The sequence below is a fragment of the Pezoporus flaviventris genome, unplaced genomic scaffold (assembly GCF_033815535.1).
Source record: "Pezoporus flaviventris isolate CSIRO_AGI_PZ_B2104156 unplaced genomic scaffold, CSIRO_AGI_Pfla_v1 ptg000066l, whole genome shotgun sequence".
Classification (NCBI taxonomy): domain Eukaryota; kingdom Metazoa; phylum Chordata; class Aves; order Psittaciformes; family Psittacidae; genus Pezoporus; species Pezoporus flaviventris.
This window is the reverse complement of record NW_026892614.1, coordinates 6,480,141-6,500,781: the sequence shown is the minus strand read 5'-3', so window position 1 is coordinate 6,500,781 and position 20,641 is coordinate 6,480,141. Positions and strand designations below refer to the sequence as shown.

At 40.4% G+C, this 20,641-nt stretch overlaps 1 protein-coding gene across 7 annotated transcripts; it reads left to right on the top strand.

Moving 5' to 3' along the window:
• Positions 1 to 1,054: 1,054 nt before the first annotated feature.
• SLC30A6 (solute carrier family 30 member 6) lies at positions 1,055 to 16,476 on the top strand. 7 transcript variants are annotated; one of them, XM_061471088.1, is made up of 14 exons: positions 1,055 to 1,199; positions 3,136 to 3,222; positions 4,192 to 4,276; positions 5,226 to 5,268; positions 8,165 to 8,230; positions 8,645 to 8,725; positions 9,470 to 9,505; positions 10,330 to 10,424; positions 11,105 to 11,153; positions 13,091 to 13,210; positions 13,500 to 13,602; positions 13,918 to 13,965; positions 14,549 to 14,617; positions 15,958 to 16,476. In XM_061471088.1, exons 1-14 carry the CDS (start codon positions 1,197 to 1,199, stop codon positions 16,453 to 16,455), a joined length of 1,383 nt encoding a protein of 460 aa, XP_061327072.1. In that variant the 5' UTR covers positions 1,055 to 1,196; the 3' UTR covers positions 16,456 to 16,476. The 7 variants fall into 7 exon arrangements, with proteins under 7 accessions (XP_061327072.1, XP_061327075.1, XP_061327074.1 ...); XM_061471087.1 differs by lacking the exon at positions 1,055 to 1,199 and adding an exon at positions 1,765 to 1,898; XM_061471090.1 differs by lacking the exon at positions 5,226 to 5,268 and having other exon boundaries at positions 1,108 to 1,199.
• The last annotated feature ends 4,165 nt before the right edge of the window (positions 16,477 to 20,641 follow it).

Below are 20,641 nucleotides of genomic sequence, written 5' to 3'. Positions count from 1 at the left end.
ATAAGAATGATTTTATTGTCATTAACAAAGTTGCATGCTCTGCACATGCACCGGAACTGGACACAACACACCAGCGTGGCTGGGAAAAAGATTAATTGTAAAGACCTGGGCTTGTTTCTGGTTTCAGTTGATGTACAGGCCTCTCTCAGCCACACAGAGGTCTTGTGGTGTGCTTCACAGAACAGACTAGATGCATACAACATTTTTAACGACTTTAGCTTGGGTGCTGGACAACTGAAAAGCCAGTTAAAAGACGAAAGACAAGACAGTGTTATGCGGTTTTGGCTATCTAGCATCAGTACCTGCCCCTAGCTCTTTTCCATTTACTTCTATACTGCCTTGCAACTCAACCTTCCCATTCGTTAAATTCCATGCAGGTGTTTTGTAACAATTTTCCTTGACAAAGCTATCCTAACTTTGAAGAAGACTTCAGTCCTGTATTTTGTTCCTGCGTTCCTTCTGACAAACTATGGGGCACAGTTCAGTGATCTGCTATCCAGCTTACATAAGGGGAGGGTTGGCACCTTGCAGCACCTATGTTCCCCTGTTCCAGAGCCTCAGCAGCAGTAGTCACAGCAGTGATCTAAGTACAACTGGTTTACCTCCCTCAGTCTGCTTTGCGCTGCAGCAGCCGTTGGGATGTTTTGACTGCAGATCGCTCCCGTAAACTGTAACGGTCCTACTGATGCAATACACCCAGAGCAACGGGAGCGGTTCTCGGAATTTCATCCCTCAACGAAGCGACTACAGGATACAGCAGCAGAGAGGGGGCTGGCGGCACCGCTGCTAACGTGATTTTAGGCGTACTTATGCGTGGAGGATTAATCACACTAGAGCGTGGTGAAGCCAAAGCGCCCTGGGGAAAGCTGCAGTAGCGTACCGTGACCCCACAGCAGCGTTCCCTCCTTGACTCCTCGCGGGTAACGGGCAGATAACACGCAGCGTCCTCCACAGGGGACGGGCGGCGGGAGGGCCGGGCAGTGTGCCCGCCGTGCAGCCGCTGCGCTCCCCGGCCTCCACCGCGCTGCCAGACACCGACTCGGCAGGAGGTGCCCTGAGGAAGATACCGTTTTCGCCATACGTCACATCCGCTGTCGCGCGTCACCTAACGGGCCCGCTGGTTTCCGTAGCAACGGGAGCCTTCTCCGCCTCTTCCGGCTTCGCATGGCGCCGTCTTTTCCGGTGCGGGGGATAATATGGTGAGTGGCCCCGCTGGGGGAGGGGGCGGTGGGGAAGGTGCATGTGGGAGCACGGTGAGGAGGCTGCTGAGGCCGCCGCTCTCGGGTGGGGGAGTTCCGCCGCTGCCTGAGGTGGCCGGGGCCGGGTAGGGCAGCGCGCCCGGTGCCGGTCTAGGCCTCGACTGTGCCGCGCCGCCGTCCCGCGCCTGGCGCGAGCCCCGCCGGGGCGGCGGTGACGTGGCTGCGCGCGGGGACCCGCCCCTCCCGGCCGGGGCTCCGCCGCGGGGCGGGCACCGGCGGCCGTTGAACGGCTCCGGGGGCAGCGGGAAGCGCGCGGTGCGGGTTTCCGTATAGCGCTTCGTCCTCGCGCCGCCACCCCCGTGCGCGGCTCCCCGGGGGTCCTGGCGGCGGACGCTGGGGTGGGAGGTGCCGCTGGAGGAGCGCCCCGAACGGGTGGGTGGTGTGCGCTGGGCTGCGGGTTGAGCCCGGTTCGGCCTCGGGGTTTTCACCGAACGCTCCATCGGTCAGAAAAGGGAAATTCACATCGGGACAAACGGGTGTTGGTGCCGCTGCTCCCGCGTGTCCCTGAAAGTACGGGGCTGCCGCTGCTCGCCGTTATGGCTTGCCTCCGACGGAACGACCGCTGTGTGTACTTGTTCGACCGGCTGCTTAAACTTTACCTTGTTATGCTGAGCACAGATGAGTCGGCAGCAGTACCAGGTACTGTTACCTGTTGGCGTTGTTGGAGCAGACGCTCGCAGTCCCGTAGATCGTACATCAGCTATACAATTGCCATACAGCTGATGCAGCACTCTACGGGGACCCTCCGTGGCAGAGGTTTCTCTCTGTTGTGTTGGCTGGAATTTAGGGAAGCTTTAATACCAAAGTGCAACATGTGCTGAGTTGGAGCTAGCTTCTTGGGTGAGCTGCTGCTAGCTTGGCTTTGCACGAGGTTCACACAGCTTCAGTGTGCCACGTCCTGCACTGAGCAGGGAGCTGTGGTACTGTGCTAGCAGCACACAGCGGTGGGTGCTGAGGTGGTAGAGCAGCAGTCCTCTGCCCGTTCGGAAAGCTTTCCATAATGTTCTGTCATTCTTTTTGTCGTCTGTTGGCAGTCACAGGTGCAGTAGCTCACAATCAAACCTTATTTTATCCAGCCCCAAATCGTTGCAGGTGGCAGACCATCCATTGCAAGTCCACACATTTCTACTGCAGATCAAAAGAGCTTTTCATGTGTAAAGCTTACTTTGTGAGGAGGGTAGGATGGAGAACAGCTAACTAGAAGCCTGAGTCCTCTGAGAAAGGGGAGCAAACATTACAGTTGATGAATTTTTCTGGTAGTCTGCTCCCTGTCACACTTTCAGGAGAGCCACATAGCACCCCTCGCTCCCATCTCCTACATGTGTGTATGTTCTGTCCACCTCAGTGAAGAGCTTATATACACAGGACTGGGATTTGGGAGAAGGAGCTCCTACAGTGGCCACATCTACTGTGTGTATTTAGCTTAAGCCATAACTGAGATTGTTTGTGTCTGTCATCATGTTACTGGCTTTGTGTCCATCATGTTACAGATGATAGCAGCATTGGTTTTATTTCTCTGAGGGGTTCTCATTTATGTATATGTGTATAAACAATATTTTCCTGTTTAATAAACCAGCTGGCCTTGGGTGGGAAGTGTGCTTTGATAAAGAAAAATATTTGTGTTTTCAGAACATCTGTAGTAGCTTTATTTAAATAAAAGTAAATAAACCACTCTTGAAATGGTATTTTGGTATGTTTCCAGTAATCTTGAACTATATCTGAATGAAGCTTAATTCCAAAGCATTCATCATTTTCTAATATAATAACCATGTAAAGCTGTTAGAAAAATATTGTATTTAATGTTTATGGCTGTCTCTAGTGGAAAAAAACCTTACTCTAAGTCATTGATATTAATTAAACTGTTATATTTTTTAAGGGGACAATACATCTGTTCCGCAAATCACAGAGATCATTGGTTGGAAAGTTAACACATGAGTTTAGGCTGGTTGCAGCAGATAGGAGGGTAAGTCTTTTAAAAAGTGAATGATAATAAAAAGATGTTAGCTGTGATAAGTTAAACTACATTACTGACATGAGTGTATTTTGACATTTTTTCTTTGAAGCTTATGAGCTGTGCTTAAAAACTGAAATTCAGCTCTGAAGCTGAATTCCTTGCTGTGTTTTGTCTCGGACAGTCAGTGCTCTCCAGAGTTGTACTTATATTTGATGTGTTCAGTACAACTGTAAACCGAATATGCACAGATAGTTTTGGTACCTGAATTCCAGCACAAATCAAGGAACCCTCTGATATAAGTTAGAATCATAGAATATTTAGGGTTGGAAAGGACCTTAAGATCATCTAGTTTCATCCCCCCTGCCATGGGCAGGGATACCTCACACTAAACCATGCCACCCAAGGCTTCATCCAGCATGGCCTTGAACACTGCCAGGGATGGAGCATTCACAAGCTCCCTGGGCAACCCATTCCAGTGCCTCACCATCCTAACAGTAAAGAATTTCTTCCTTATATCCAATCTAAACTTCCCCTGTTTAAGCTTTAACCCGTTACCCCTTGTCCTGTCACTACAGTCCCTAATGAAGAGTCCCTCCCCAGCATCCCTATAGGCCCCCTTCAGATACTGGAAGGCTGCTATGAGGTCTCCATGCAGCCTTCTCTTCTCCAGGCTGAACAGCCCCAACTTTCTCAGCCTGTCTTCATACGGGAGGTGCTCCAGGAGTTCTATAAGTCTGTCTTCAAAAGTCAGATGGTGTGTGCTGTAATAAAATGCAAATATTATACAGGGGTGATTTATTTTTTTTTTTTTTAGACCAAAAAGCATGTTGCACAAGCGCTGTTGATAAACGAGTTTTGAGAATCTGTAAAGTTAAAGTATGCTTGTTCTGAAATGAGTTGTAAATATTTGGGAGGGAGGAGAAACCATTTCTGCTGAATTTTGGAAGGTGTAAAATATATCTTTATTCTCATCAACAGTCCTGGAAGATCTTGTTGTTTGGTGCTATAAATTTAATATGTATTGGCTTCCTGCTAATGTGGTGCAGCTCTACAAACAGCATAGGTAGGTGTCTCTCTTGTACTGAAACTACAACTAACTATCACGTGTTCTTAGGTTATGAAGTTCCAACATACTACAAAAGCAAAGTTCAGCACATAATGGAGTTAGGTGGCTACAAAGCCAAGTTTGGAAAGTGCTGCTTTTTGATCTGCCAAAGTCAGTTTAGAGTAATTTCTCAAGAATCATCTCTCAAGGCAAGTGTGGATGGTGAAAGTCATCCAAAGTTTGCAAGGGTTTCTAGACCTGGTTATTTTCTTCCTGCAGTACCCATTTTAGCCTTAGGATTGCAAAAAAGTAGACTTTTAAGCTCATCCTCAAACCTGTTCCTTATATAAATAGTGCCAGTGATCTAGAGACCCTGACTTGCAGTTGAATCAAGATGTTTATAGTGTGACAAAATGCTTCTCTGATTCCAGGAGTGCCTCTTTTCATTATTTTGTACAGGGGCTCCAAGATGCTTTGCGTCACCTCTACTAAAAATAGAATGCCTTACATTTTTTAGTTTGTGACACAAGTATTCTTGCAGTTTCAAGATGGGTCAGAGAAGCAAAACAAGTAAAAGGTTCTGGTGAACCTACTTTTTGCTGCAGTAATGCGTATTAGGGATCTCTTGCTTTGGCAGATGATGTGTTACTGGAAGATCTCCTGAATTGTCTGTATTTAAATTCATAGCCACAGCTTAGTCACAAGCTTAATATCTTTTATGTCTGGGCATTATTACAGCCTTTATCAGAATTAGGATTGCCATAATCAACTTGTTTATGAGGTTCAATATATCGATGTATTTAGGACATTCGTATTATATACGCATACAAAAGACAGGGACTTCTCTATCAACATCAACAGTTCATATAGATGATAAATGTAAAAGCTACACAAGAGGGACTTAGAAGAATACAAGTGATGTCTGCACTGAAAAGTTATATTGTTTTAATATTTGCTTTTTTTACAGCTTTAACTGCTTACACATATTTGACAATCTTTGACCTTTTCAGGTGAGTTTTTTCCATTTAGTCTTAACTGTTCATTTGTGCCTGTCTTTGTATAATTTCTATGCATATAAAATTTATTTACAGATACAAACACGTTATTTAGTCATCACTATAGAAACACTGCTTTAAATATAGCATAAATGAGTGCAAAATTGTACATCTCTATAAATACATGATGAGAAACACCACAGCTGTATTGAGAATGACCAGTAACAAATCAGTTCCATCATCTGTGCAGATGTGTAACAACATAAAACAGAATCTAGCATCAAACTATCATCTGGTTTGGTCACTTGGAATGTTTCCCTAATGCCACAGTTGTTGGTTCTGAAGTATCCCTCAGTTTTAGCATCAGGAAACAAGGAGTATGTAATCCTGTTTCTGTTTCAAAATATTTGAAGAGCTGTATCCCATGCAGTCTTCCAATAAGGTTGTTAGATATTTTAAGTTTTTTCTTCCTGTTTTCTAATGAAATGGTATTAAAACTACCTAAGTATGAAAGTTCTAGGCACTTTTGATAATATTGATATTGCAGACATGAAATATATTCAGTTCTTACCTGAGATGCAGGTTGGCAGCAGTGATTGGGAAATAAACTGCATAAAATACATGTAATTTTTAATTATTAACCTACATTATCTTCATTGCTGGCTCACTACCTTATAAAAAGTATGGCTCATCAGTCTGTTTTGTCCACTATATACTATAGCTTATCTGACTGACAGTGAAACATTCATAAATAACAGCAGCAAACATGCAGAAAGGAAAATGAATGGTTGATATAGGCACAAAAATGCTTAACTTGATCTGTGGCTACATTAGAATTGTGATATAACTCTAATGTATCTTTCATTTCTCTTAGAAGTCTATATCCACTGAGTTTTGTCATCTTGGCTCAGCAGCCTTTTTCATCTTGGGAAAGTTTTGATGTTGAATTTTGCATTTGTTTATCTAGTTCTCTAGAAGAAGAGTTTAATGGAGAGCTTTCTTCACTTTTTACTGGGATATAAAGGAAGTGACACAAATGTGTCAGTCCTGCCATCTTGCTTATCATAGTCGTTCTCATTTAAATGGCCTTTCTCAGGTTGCAGTATTTCTAGGCAAGTATCATGGCCCAGTTAGCACCTCGGTACTATGTAGCCAACTCGCTCACTCCTCCTGCCCAGCCCCAAGTAGGATGGTGAGGAGAATCAGAGAAGGGGTTGTCCTGGGTTCAGCAGTAGCAGTCATTTTTCTCCTTCTTGGTAGCTGGTGCAGTGCAGTGTTTTGACTTTCAGCTCGGGAACAGAGCTGATAGCGATGTTTTGGTTTGGCCAAGGACTTTGTGAGCCTCATGCTCTGCCAGGGGGGAGGGGAAGCCAGGAGGAAGCAGAGACAGGACACCTGACCCAAACTGACCAAAGAGGTATTCCATACCACAGCACGTCATGCCCAGGATGTAACTGGGAGTTAGCCGGAAGGGCTGGGAGACTGCAGGGTTGGAGGAGGTATCGGTCAGAGCTTGGTCGGGCTTGGGGGGCGAGTTATTGGTTGGCTGGTGGTGAGGTGTTGTATTCTCTTCCCTTGTTATTTCCTTTATCATTATTATCATTGGTGGTAGCAGCAGTGATTTGTGTTATACCTTAGTTACTAAACTGCTCTTATCTCAACCTGTGGGAGTTGCATTCTTTTCAGTTCTCCTCTCCGTCCCTCCGGGAGCAGGGGGAGGGCAAGAAAGGGGGGGGAAGTGAGCGAACGAATTGCCTGACTGGGTTTAAACCACGACAGGGTAAAACCTGTGGGTTGAGAGAATCGTTTAATAATTAAAATGGAGTACAATATGGTAATAATAATAATTAGAAAAAAAAAGGAGATAACAGAGATAAAACCAAAAAACCCAATGAACAGCAGTGATGCTCAATACAATTGCTCACCACCTGCTGACAGATGCCCAGCCCTTTCCCAAGCAGTTATCGGTGGTTCCTGGCCAACTCCCCCTACACAGATATACCGGGCATGACGTGCTGTGGTATGGAATATTCCTTTGGCTAGTTTGGGTCAGGTGTCCTGTCTCTGCTCCCTCCTGGCTTCCTGTGCCCCTTCTCAGTGGCAGAGCATGAGAGACTGAAAAGTCCTTGACAGGGGTAAGTGCTGCTTAGGAGCAACTAAAATACCGGTGTACACAGCACTGCACCAGCTACTAGGAAGAAGATTGACTCCATCGCAGCTGAAACCAGGTCAGCAAGTTTCTAAAGCACATGTAGAAGAGCATTTACTTAGTGTCAAATTTGCTATTTTCATAGACTTTTGCTTTGTACTTTCTATTACTATGTGTGACATTACTGTGTGTGATACCAGACAGTGTTAAAAGGATTGTCTCAAACCACCCTTGCTGCCTGTTAATCACATTCTGGGGTACCTGCTGTCATGTTCTCCAGGTCCCTTTCAGAAAAATTCATGGAGTAGGTACAATCTGAACACTGGTTGTGCTTATTTGTTTCGGGGCCTCTGTTAAAGTGCATTGCATTTGGAGTTATGGCTCATTTAGGCTGAGGGATGTTCTATATTGAAGAAGGTTGGCAGTAGCCTTTGTAAGCACAGCATGCTGTGAATACAGCATTCAGCTTCTCCCGGTGTAGGGAATTTGAGCAACTATCATTTTGCTAAAATTATTCACTGCACTTTTTATGGGAACAGCTGAAACATCCTCATGGAGTCTCAGTTTTATTCCCAAACACAACCTTTCTGGATTCACTGGAACCATCACTGACAGTGACAGTGATGGAGGTGTTGAGTTTGTGGTAAGACGTGGTAATACTCATATGTTCAGATCTGATGGCTGAAGTGTGCATTTGTAGATTATCTAGTTTGTGAAGGCTGCAGTTACTTATCATAGTGTCATTCTCCCACTTTTTTTCAGTTTGATAACATGTCTAATAAGCTACTGGGTAACGATGAAGAAGCCCAGCCCCATGTATTCGTTTGGGTAAGTACTAATAACAGGATCTAATATTTAATAACACACCATGCGATACATTGCTGAGTTTCATTGCCTGTATCCTCTAACAGCCATTTCTTGTGGCATGATCTGTGTGTGAAAGCCTAAAAATAAGGAGGACCAAGACTGATGCTTTATAGAGCAGGGGAGGAGCAGGAAGGGGAGGGACAGCAAAAAGAATGAGGAAATACTGATTTTAAGCTGTTTGTGATATGTGGAGTTTTGGCTTAGAAGACATTGAAAATAATGCCTGTTCCATAAAACTTTCAGTTTGTTCCCACCAATCTGCTCTTGAAAGAATCAGAAATAGTATGTCTATCTTGCTGGTTCCTTCCAAGGACCAGAATGCATTTGATGCACTGTTCAGTGTCCAGTTTTCTAAACTTCCTTCTCAAATTTCAGGTTTGAAAGGTTTGAAGTTCTAGCAGTATTTGCATCTACAGTTCTGGCACAGCTTGGTGCTCTTTTTATACTGAAAGAAAGGTAGGGATATGTACCACTTTCTTCAACTTCTTGTGATGTGCAGAGATACTCAAGTTTGAGCAAAAGCATATGCATTCTATAGATGCAATCTGTAGAGAGCTACTATAGAAAAACGTTCAGATTTTAAAATATAATGCTAACCCTTGCTACTCACATTGATTACACTATACATAGGCTTTAGATGTGGTGATAGGAATTGATGAATTTCCCTGTGCATCTTGATTTTTAAGTTCATTAATAGATATTTTTTTTTTACTTCAGTTACTTTGTAAAGCAATTTCATAATTTATGAAGGATCTGAATGTTTATCAACTTCATCAGTCCCTCAAAATGTGCTCAAATATGAATTTGACATACCAGCTACACTTGGAAGCATTTGTGTTTCAGGTGCTTAGCCTAAAAGAATATTTTAGTTTTAACAAAACCTCTTCTCTTGTAAACATCTGGTATTTAAAACTGAGGCAGCTTACCTTTCATTTTTCTGTTCAAAGGCTCTCTCCATGGAGAGCTGTATTAACTTAGCGATTCCATACTACAGGTTGATCTGTTGTACTGATCAACTTACGAAATCTGCTGTGCTGATTTAAGCAATTTATTTATTTATTTTCTTTGCAATACTGTATCTGTGAGGGGTTTTTTATGAAGGGCAATTAACTCTTCAGAACTGAAAAAATATACTTCAGGTATCAAAACAAAGATGTTTTATTGTATGAATATGACTCGGATTTTCAATTATTTTTGTAGCGCAGAGCGGTTCCTGGAACAGCCCGAGATACACACGTAAGAAATTATTTTGGCATGTAAAATGATATTTTTTCTTGTGTCCCTTTGTGTTTTTAATACTTAATCTAGCATGTATTGATTATGCAAATATATTCAACACCAGATTGGGTTTTGGTACTTCAGCATTTGTTTCAAACTATGTGCAAGGCGTATTGCAATCAGTTTTTTCAAGGTACAGTTGAAATGTAAAGCACATGCTCTCCTAAATAATGATTTAACTATATGTTGTGGGTTTTGCTAGTTTAGTCACATTTCTTATAGAGGCATCTTAGGAGGCCTGGTATATAGGGGGGAGGATGCTGTGATGATTTGCGAGCTGGAGGTGTTGCAACGATGATGAAGACTATGGATAGCACAGAGAGTGTGTTTTCTTTTGTGTGAATACACATAAAAGAAGGTGTTGTGGGACAAAAGACTGGGCCATGTGATGTATGGTGAAGTTGTAGTTCTCCTGGGAGAGGGTAGGGGCATAGGGCATAATTGCGTAGAAACAGCCTTTTTTATCTCTACTACTGAAGGGACAATGCATTTATGTCTTCAAAGGAAAAACTTATATGTGTGTGTATGTGTGCAGTTAGTTAAGAACTGTTACTCAATGTTCTGAACACTACATACAGCCTAATGTGATAACACTAGCGTATGAAGTTGAGTGATCTCATACAACCCTTGAAATGATAATACACTGCCGGTTATTAAGCATTACATTAGTTTATCTTACTCTTGTTTTCAGCCTCAGTGAAAGATTATTACTAGTAATTACAGGTTGACTTCACATTTTGCGATGACGTGAGATTAAGGTACCTTTTTTTTCCCCTCCCTAGGGGGCGACTGCTGGTTGGTACTTTCGTGGCTCTCTTTTTCAACTTATTTACAATGCTTTCCGTTAGGAATAAGCCTTTTGCTTATGTCTCTGAAGGTATGTGATAAATTAATCTACAACAAGAATTGGGAAAGGATGCTAATGTTCCTATTTTTATCAAGGTATAACTTGCCTGGCAACTTGCTTAACCTGTGGGTATATATTACCGTTACCTCCATAAATATAACTTCATGGAATTTAGAGTTGCTATTAGTCATTCAAGTAGCATGTAGTCATTAGCATGATAAACTGAGTAGCATTTTAATGCTGAAATACCCTTTATTTTCAATCTTTTTGGATTTAGCTAGTGAAGATCATCTGTCAGATATCAGAACTTTAAAGATGTCTTATGGATATATTAATAGATTAAAAATAAATTAATGTAATCATTCCTCTTAATAGCTCTTTTACCTGGGACTTTTCCAGTGTGAAGTAGGCTTGCAGTCGTTCCCACTAACTGTAAATTATTTACAGTTGTATATTATAATTCGTGTTATATAAAAGGTAATTTTGATGGTTATAATCTACAATTATATTTGTACATAATCAGCTGAGATGATAATGAGAGATAAACATTTTACTGCCTGGAAAAGTAGAACTTTTTTAAGCAACAGTCAGTCTGTTAAGATGCATTTCTTCATTCACAATGTGTTGGTTTCTTCTCTTAAAACTTTAAGTGTACTTTAAAATGTATGCTTTTACTCATAATAATTTCATTACCTTTTTTACTTTTGCAGCTGCCAGCACAAGTTGGCTTCAGGAGCATGTTGCAGATCTTAGTAGAAGGTAAAGCTTAAAAATGTTTTTCCAAATTGTTAAGTTTCTGGAAGGTAGTATTGGGGGTTTTGTGTATAATAACAATTTGGATGGGTATTGAGGTGTAAACTGTTGTATATTAGAGCTTTTAAAATAGCTTTGCCTACTGTAGCTCTAGTGCAGGAACTCTAGAGCAGACATTGTCTCTTACATTTCTCGAATGCATCAATCTAATCAAAATACACAACTTTCGCTCTGAATGCATTCAGTACATTGTATGTAATTCTCCTTGGCTAAGGTGAGGTAATCTGGCTTTCTCCTGCACAGACTTGGACTGTACAGCTCAACATGCATTACCTCAGTGATATATTTGTACTAATTTATGTTTGTTTATTCTGTGAGGTGGGCAAGTGACTAGGATGGGTGTAGTTTAAATGTGATACATGAAACAGCTTACTCACTGAAACATAGCTATGGAAACTCCTCACCTGTCCAGCAGAAAATTTGAATGTGTGTGTCTTCCGGGGGCTGAAGCAGCGTGGCTCATTCGTCTTGTCTATCAACTCTCCTTCTAGTACTGAATATCTAAATGTGAGATAACATTGTTTGCAAATAATTTTATCAGATGTCAGAAACAGTTATTTTGAGCCATACGTGTTTTTCCAAGTATTTATGCTGTCAGTATCAAAATGTTAAGCCATATTGTATAACAAGTTAAGTATGCGGCAAAGCCCATCTGTTCCTGCATGTTGTGATTTTTGTATACAGTTGAGGGAAACAGAGAACACTGGCTTGTTAAACAGAAGAATTAACTTTATATGGGGTGAAGTATTGTGTCATCAAACCCAAACTGTGTGAAACAGCTCTGGAAGACTAACAATAGGGTTGTCCATGTACCTGGAGTTTCAGTGTAAAAAAACCAGTGGATAACTATCACAGACTCTAGCAGAGTCTTTCTTTAACACTGTGTTTCAGAGGACACAGGTAACTTGAAGGGCTCCCAGATCAAGAATCTAGAATGGCTTTTGGGTTGTGAGATAAAAATTGTTGACATAATTGTCTACAGGTTAAGAAAATGTAAATTTTGGTAGTACATTTACAGCTATTTCAGATGTGTTCTGTGAAGCAGTGTTGATTACAAGTTATCCGCACCTGTATATAATTACGTTGATGAAAAGTCTTACAGGAACAGACCAGCATGTGATGTCTAAACATAGGTTGGCTCTAAACAGAGCAACAAAATGTTTAATGCTGTTTTTCCTTTAAATTGTCCAGTACGTGACATGCACTTACATTCACTGGGAAGTACAGAAACCCTTTTCTCTCTTCATGCTCTCACTGACAGGAGATAACGATAAATATTTTTTCCCAGTGTTCCCTCATGGGTTTTTTTTTGCTTACTGAAGTAGCTGGTCTTTTCCCTCTTTTCAGAGTCCCAGCGATTAGTTAGCTTTGGCTTTTGAACACAGAAGGTGGCAGATGGATTGAAGACTAATGATATGGAAACACCCTCCCTGCCCCAAGACTGATGTATATGTAATAGCAATATCTCAACCTGTAAAGCACTTGTGTTTCATACAGCCGACACAGTTAGCTGTGTTACTAGAAAAAAGAAAGTAGCACAAGATATGTATTTTAACATGTAAAAACACTCTGTAAAGATTAGCGTAACATAACATTTTGTAGATGGGAAGATAGACTTGAAGCACACTTAAGATGCAAGAGGTATTAGTTTCAGATATGAGACAGAATATGAAATGGATCTAAACTTGATTAATATTTGCTGACATCAGGCTATTACAAAACTGAGCGGAATTAGAAGGGCCTTCACAGTTCTCATAGACACAATTTGCTATGACTGCAAAGTGTATTTGAAGTCAAATGCTGAAATAGTGGGTATGTAACTTTTGGGTTTTGAAGCAATGCTGAACAGCTAGCTGACAACCGCTTTTTCTGTTTTGTTACAGTATTTGTGGAATCATCCCAGGATTAAGTAGCATCTTTCTGCCACGAATGAACCCTTTTGTCTTGATTGATATTGCTGGAGCTCTAGCTCTTTGCATTACATATATGCTCATTGAAATCAAGTACGTACAGTTGTTTAAAAAAAGAAACTTTTGTATCCAGTCTATGAGAAATTGCAACTTTTACATGGAAGGAGTGATCTCATCAAAGCTGTATTTTGTATGAATGGCTTTGCAACTCCGTGAATATGTTTGTCTTTTTTCAAAGAGGTATAGTTCAGATGAGATCAGTATATGTAATGTTCTGTAAGGGTATGTAATTGAAAAGAATGAAAAAGAATCAAATGAAAATTCTTACGCTTTTAAAAAATCTAAAAAGTTCTTTTCCTTTAACATTGCTCTTTCTTTCTAGCAACTATTTTGCTGTAGACACAGCTTCTGCTATAGCAATTGCTTTGATGACATTTGGTACCATGTATCCCATGAGCGTCTACAGTGGAAAAGTACTACTCCAGGTAAGGCGGTGTCACAAAACAAGAGATTTTGTGGTTTCAGTGTTGTTAAATGTCTTATTTAAAAAAGCAAAACAAACAAAGACCAACCAAACATGAACTATGTTTAAGCATTTGAATGGGGAGCATTCCCAGGGGAATTTGTGACATGCTGGAAGGATTTCAAGGGCAGTGGAAGTATGCATCATGAATTTGTTTAATGCCATTGGTCTCCTGTGTGGATAGATCAGGCTTAAAGGCTTTCTTACTTAAACAAGGCCACTTAATCTTTATTATAACTCTTTTTTTCCTCCTTTTTTTCCCTTCTTTTTCTTAAAGACAACCCCACCTCATGTGATTGGCCAGTTGGATAAACTTCTTAGAGAGGTAAGTCAGTGTATAATACATAACACAGTGCGCACAGCTAACATTAAGTAAGCATTTAGGAATATGAAGGGGGTTTGTGTGAAGATTGCAAAAGAATTACTTTTTTTAAATGTTTTAGCTGCATGTAGCAAATATGGATCTTGCTGTCTAAGATAAATAGTGTCATTCAGATATCCGTAACAAATCTGTTAATAGTACAGGTTGTTCTTTTTATAAACTAAACTTGAGCTACCGTTGAGTGGTTTGCAGATGTTAATGCAGGGAGGAAAAGGAGTAGAGGCAGCTGTTGACTTATAGCATGTCAGGTTGAGAAAATACTGCAATTTGGCAGCAAGAGTTACTTGAAATGAGTTACTTAAACCACTTTTTGGATGGATTTGCATGTTCAAGGGTAGCAAAAATACAGTAGATAAGCATTAGTGGCATCATTAACAGACATCATCTGTTCTGTGTATGGAAGCTTTTCTATTTCGCTGCTGAAAATGCTGTATTATTCAGAGATGTGTAAAAGTACATTTCCAAAAGGACTTGAAACATTCTTTCTAATTTATTTTCGTATTTCTGGATGTTCACGTAAAATCAGGTTTCAACTTTGGATGGTGTCTTGGAGGTTCGAAATGAGCATTTCTGGACATTGGGTTTTGGCACATTGGTAAGTTATGTCTTTATTGTCTTTAGCCTTTAAAAAAAAAGTTGAGAGTTATTAAATTTTTATTTAAATGAAGTATTTCTTCTGAAATCTTAAAAAAAAAAAGAGTTAGTATTCAGTCCCTGTGATATATTGCAAAACTTCTCTTCCCTTGTCCTTTCTGGTTTTTTAAAGCTTTGTTATTGCTTAATATTATTTATGTACATTGCAGCTCTGGATTAAAGCATGCATTTTACAACTATAGGATTTCTTTTGTATTTTGGCAGTGAAGAAAACCTCAATAGTAACTTTTCAAATGGTATGTTAGTGTAAATTGTCTCAGAGGGGAGAAGAGGAAAACTGTAAAACTTCAGGTACCAAAGCTCTACAGCAGAAACATGTTTTCAGCATTTTTGGGGGAAGGGGATGAAAGGAGCACCTACAGTTGTATACTGATATTCTGAAGCTGAAAGAAATTAGGGTTTGGGTTTTTTTGTGGTCCAGAATGATCATACAGATCTCGGTTATTCCTAAGGTGATGCAGATATGTTGTTACAGGAAGAAAATTAAGAATTGTAGAATTTTTCTCTACTTCTGAATTCTTCAGTATGTTACCCTTCTTAGGAAAAGAAAAAGGTAGCAGGTCTGGCTGGCTGATGTGAGAATAACTTCTAGTTTACTATTCTGCCACCCAAAATACTGGATCACAGCATTGCTGGAGTGATCAGATGATTATAAAACCTTTGTATGCTTATTTACCTATTTGCATCTTCGAGCTTGCAGTAGAAACTTCCTGAGACCTGGGTATGTTTTCAGCTGCACTATCTGAAGTAAAAACGGCTTACATAGCACAAGCCGTGAACCATGTTCTTTATTAAATATGAACTGAAAAAGCACGTGAGAGGTTTTGGTTTGCATCCTGTTCTCTTCTGCAGCAGTAGTACAGGGTGAATGGGGTAGTGTCAACTGGGAAGAAGGCAGGGGCAGCCTACAGTCCAAGAGAAACTCAGTCTGAGTTCCACAGCAGGCATTGCCTGTATTCTTGCTTACGGTCCTGATCTGAGCTGTGAGTGTTGTCCTGTTGCCCGCTCCAACAGCACAGGGATGACACTCTTTCCTAAATTTGATCTTGAATGGTGATCTGAATGGTGATCTTGATATGTTCATAAAAGATCAACACATTAGGAAAGGTCAAAATGTATCCTAATTATGGAATTAGTAAATATGTTTCACAACTTAGTAGTGTCTCCACTGTGAAAGGTTTTTGTGTAACTCTGCAGGATAACTTACCTCATCTTGAATTTATGTGAAGAATCTTTACTGAAATAACAGTTAACAGCCAACTTATTTTTATCCCTTTCTAGGCTGGATCAGTACATGTCCGAATTCGGAGAGATGCAAATGAACAAATGGTACTTGCCCATGTCACTAACAGATTATACGCACTGGTCTCTACCTTGACTGTTCAGATTTTCAAAGATGACTGGATCAGACCTACCTTATCATCTGTGCCTATTGCAAACAATATTCTGAACATTTCGGATCATCATATTATTCCAATGCCATCTTTGAAAGCTGCTGATAATTTGAACCCTGTTACATCCACTCCAGCTAAGCCTAGCAGCCCACCGCCAGAATTTGCTTTTAATACGCCAGGCAAAAATGTGAGTCCAGTCATTCTTTTGAACACTCAGACAAAGCCCTATGGATTGGGCTTGAATCATGGATCCGCACCCTACAGCAGTGTACTCAACCAAGGACTCGGAATACCGGGAATGGGAGCAACTCAAGGATTCAGAACTGGTTTTACAAATGTCCCAAGCAGATATGGAACCAACGCTCGTGGTCAACCCCGACCGTAATAAACACCATTATTTATTATACTTAAGGGTATTGACTTAATTCTTTTATTACCCAATTTTTACAAACATTTGGAATGTCAGATCATTCTAAATGGCTGGGAACAAGTGCATTGTTCATATTCATGAAACGGTTAAACTGCAGTTTTTGCTTTGTGTCAGCAGTAGCCTGTGTAATGTCACAAATATTTTCCAGACTTAGGATACTTCAGAGGTAGCTTCTATAGCATGTCAGTTTCTGTTTAGCTTTTTATTCACTTTTCTTTATTTTCCCAAGAATGGATTGAGATACAGCACAACTCCATAGAGAGTAAAATTGTGACCAGGCAGCAATTTTTTTCAAATGAGAATTGCTTAATAGAAACTATTAATGCAATTCAGCATTAAATTCACTGAATGCTGAAAAGCTGAGAGAATAGGAAATGGCAGAAATACAAGTCCCAGTTCTTAGATGTTTTGATTGCTGTATTAAGCCATCTTTTGGCAAAGTCACAGTTAGTTTTGGTTGCAAAACTCCACCAATATTCATATCGTGGCCATTGTGAAGACAATCTGGTATTTCAGATTCTAATTAGTTTTGTGGGACTGTGTTTTTACATTTTTATTGTTGCTTTTATAGAAATTCAGATGGTTCAGCAACCATTTTCTAGTTGTAAGTATTCCATATTCATCTCCGATCTCTCTTCCTTTTTGGTTTAACTGCAAAATTATTTAGCAATATCCTGGGAAATAAAATATGTCAAACTTAGATTTTACAAGCACTTCTTTTTTACAATTAACCCTGTTTAAGATACAGAGCAAATGGCTGTATTATTTCTGAAGCCAGTATTTCATTTCTGACTATGGAAAGTATTCTCTGATTTGATTGGTACTTTGTATTTTTCCCCTTTGTATTTTTTCTGTAGTTTCAGGGGGAAAGGTATCTGTTTCTATTTCTGGTTTATATCCAGAGTACTGGTCAGTGATTGCTGACAGTTCTGAGTGATTGCTGGAGTGCTTAACCTTCGGGCCACACTTGGAAAAAGACTGCCAAACTTGTCTCTGCTTTTGCATTATTGTTTTGCTGTACATCTAGGCCATATTTCTTCAGGGCCTTTCTCTTCCCTCTGACTGCTGTCTTTTTCTTCACTGCTCTAATAACAGGGAAAGGCCTTTTAGAAATACTTCAGGTTTTTTTTTTCCTGTTCTCCTGTGCAGTAAGTATAATTCCCTAGCCAATTTCTCCTCTGCACTTTCTTCAGCATCTCTTGGCTGTTGAGGAGTGGGTTACCCATTCCTGTTGTTTCATCTGCAACTCAGGGTGCTATATATTGGCTTCCACCTTGTTAATCTGTATAATAAGTCAGTCTCTCCATTTGTCCGAGAGCTGTAGTATCTCAGGGACTCCAAAGAAATTATGTTACCTGAAGATAATGGGTTTGATGCAGAAATCTTTCATAGAACTGAGTTGAGAAAACAGCCTTCATTTGAATTTTAAAGATCTGTGGCCTCTTCACACTGGCTGAGGTTTTATTTTTCTGCATAAGGACGTTGTTTTCCTCTTTCTTTTTTTTTTCCTTTTTTCTTTTTCCCCCCCTCCATTACCTGTGTTTCTTGCTCCAGTGCACAGAGGAGGGTGTCACTTTCATAAGCAAAGTAAGGTGACATTCTGCATGATGGTATCTTGCTGGGATGTTTGAGGCTGAGGGTAGTGTCCAGACTGCCACTGGTATACAGTCCATGTAAGCTACGAGTAGGGAATCTAGTTCTGTACTTCATTTGCAGCAGGAGTAAGAGTTTCATTACCGTGTTAGAAAATGTAATGACCTGGAAAGCTTGCATTTAAGGATTACAGTGAACTTAAAACAGTTGGTCCTGTTTCTATAAGGTCAGTATTAGCTGAGTAATCACCTTTGTTTCATTGCTCTGTCTTTATGTGTGTGTAGCCTATTCCACGTGCCATTGCTGCATGGAAATTTGCTGAAGTACAGAACACTTGAACAGATTCTCTGTACCTCTTGGGTGCTGAACTAGACTGCATTCTACAGCATCTGTGACACCTTAGAGCCAGCAGAATGTTTACAATATACTACTCATGTGGCCTATCTGAGAATTGTTCCTTACTCCAGTTTCATAACCAAACACCCTTTTTCTGACATTTTAAGTACATTGTATTATACTGGTTGCATGCCTACTCGTTTTTAGTAGAAAATTAAAGCTCCATTTTATGAAAAAATGAAGCTGATCCGTGATTTAAGATGAAAAGGGAGAATGAGAATTTCAGAATTCTGAGTGCAATATAATCATTTTAGCAAAACTATTTTTTGGAGTGATTGTTTACAATATATATCATATGTGCAGACGATAAAGATTCTTTTAGAGATTAGAACAGCTTTTTAGCTGCTCTATTGTTATGAATATATTAAGAATATTTGTTAAATCAATGCAGAGTAAAATGTCTCCTTTTATACGAGGAAAATAAAATCAGTGTCATCTTTAAATGACAAGGAAAAAGTGGTAATTTGTGTACAAGATTTTATAGTTATATTTTTATATATGATTGTTTAAGCGATGCTCTCGGGTGATACTTCAATCTCAGTGAGCAGGTGTGTGAAACTTCAGAACTCTTTTTCTGGGTCTGCTGCCAAGGTAGACTTGGGTCCTTGTAATAATGCTACAGAAAGCATTTTTACTGCATTTTGTCTTTTCTAATTGTATTTTGCTGTTAGGTGGTCACAATCTAAATGTTTATCGGAAATGTGGTGAATAAGAATCGCTAATTTATATTATCCTTATTCCTAGTGATAGGAATGCTGCCCCAGCTAGAGCATAAAAGAGGACTGGCTGTCATTTCTGTCTACCAGAGGATTTGGCATTGTTACTTCTTTAACTTATTCCAGCTGTGATTCCACAGGATCACTACACTTGTAGGTAAACACATCACGCTTTAGAGAATTTGAGGGGCATGTACCATTACCTGACATAAGATTCTTGTGAAAAACCTCACTGCCCTGATACAAAAGGGGCTAGACCACCTACTACAATACAAGTAACTAATGTATGGGGAGTTTTACAGCTTTACCTATTGAATAATGGTTCCTGAGTTCATTCTGTTCTGTGTTGCCTTTACCCAGGTAAAATCCCCATTCAGCTTTGGGAGGACTGTTGACAAGTGACAGCCTCTCATGATGGTAGATTGATGCTTTTCATTCATTTCCCCTCTTCCCCCCCTCCCCCGCCTCAACTGAGATGTGACAAGTGCTATTCAAGGAAAGAACCTGTACAGCAATCCTGCTGATTTGGGTAATGATTGGATTGAAGTCCTTCAGCTGATTTCCATGCCCTGCTGCCACCATCCCACAGGGGCAGAGAAACTATCCAGGGATAGGTGCTCCAACATAAAGCCTGTCTCTGAATTCTGAAGTGACTGTCTGAACGTGTATGTTCAGATCCTACAGATCTGAAATATACTTTGTGATATTCAGTGTTGAAACTGAGAGTGGAAAATATACCAGTCCTGGTGTCCCTTTTTTTGTTTTCTGGGTATTTTATCAAATGCATAGACATTCTCCTGCCTGCTTGTTCTCCCCTGCCCTAGTAGCAGTGAGAACCCACCTTGCACCATGTCTTTCCTTTACTGACTACTTCAGGTTCTTGTGCTTTTGGGAGCTTAGATTCCTGGATTCACATGGTTACTGGGCTGATTTAAGCTGTCCTTCCAGCAGTTACTTTTTAAACAAATGACGGATCATATAAATTGCTAAGATGGTGACTCTCCCCTCGGGGGCACCCTTTCCAGGGCTCACATCTGGTTAAGAGATGGCCTTCTTTTCCTGTACAAAATAAGCCCCTTCAAAACCTGAGGGAAAGAAGCCTCTTTGCCTCTTCATGTTTTGAGAACCATTGAATCGTGTTACACCAACCCGTATCTCATTTCTTAGTGAACTGAGTAAACTTAACTTGAGGGAACTGCATGCTGAAGCAGTGAGATGTTGGTGACAAAACTGACATGCCGGAAACTTGGTGTACTACATGATTGACGTAGGGTTTCAACTAACTCTAATAGAGACTTTTTTAATGAGACTTTTCCCAGTTATAACAACGCTCTGATCCCACACATCTTAATGAAGCTTGTTGTAAATGGACTTTCAAGTTCTTGAAGAAGCAGACCAGCAGTGCACACTGTAATGCATACTGCATTTTTCAAAGG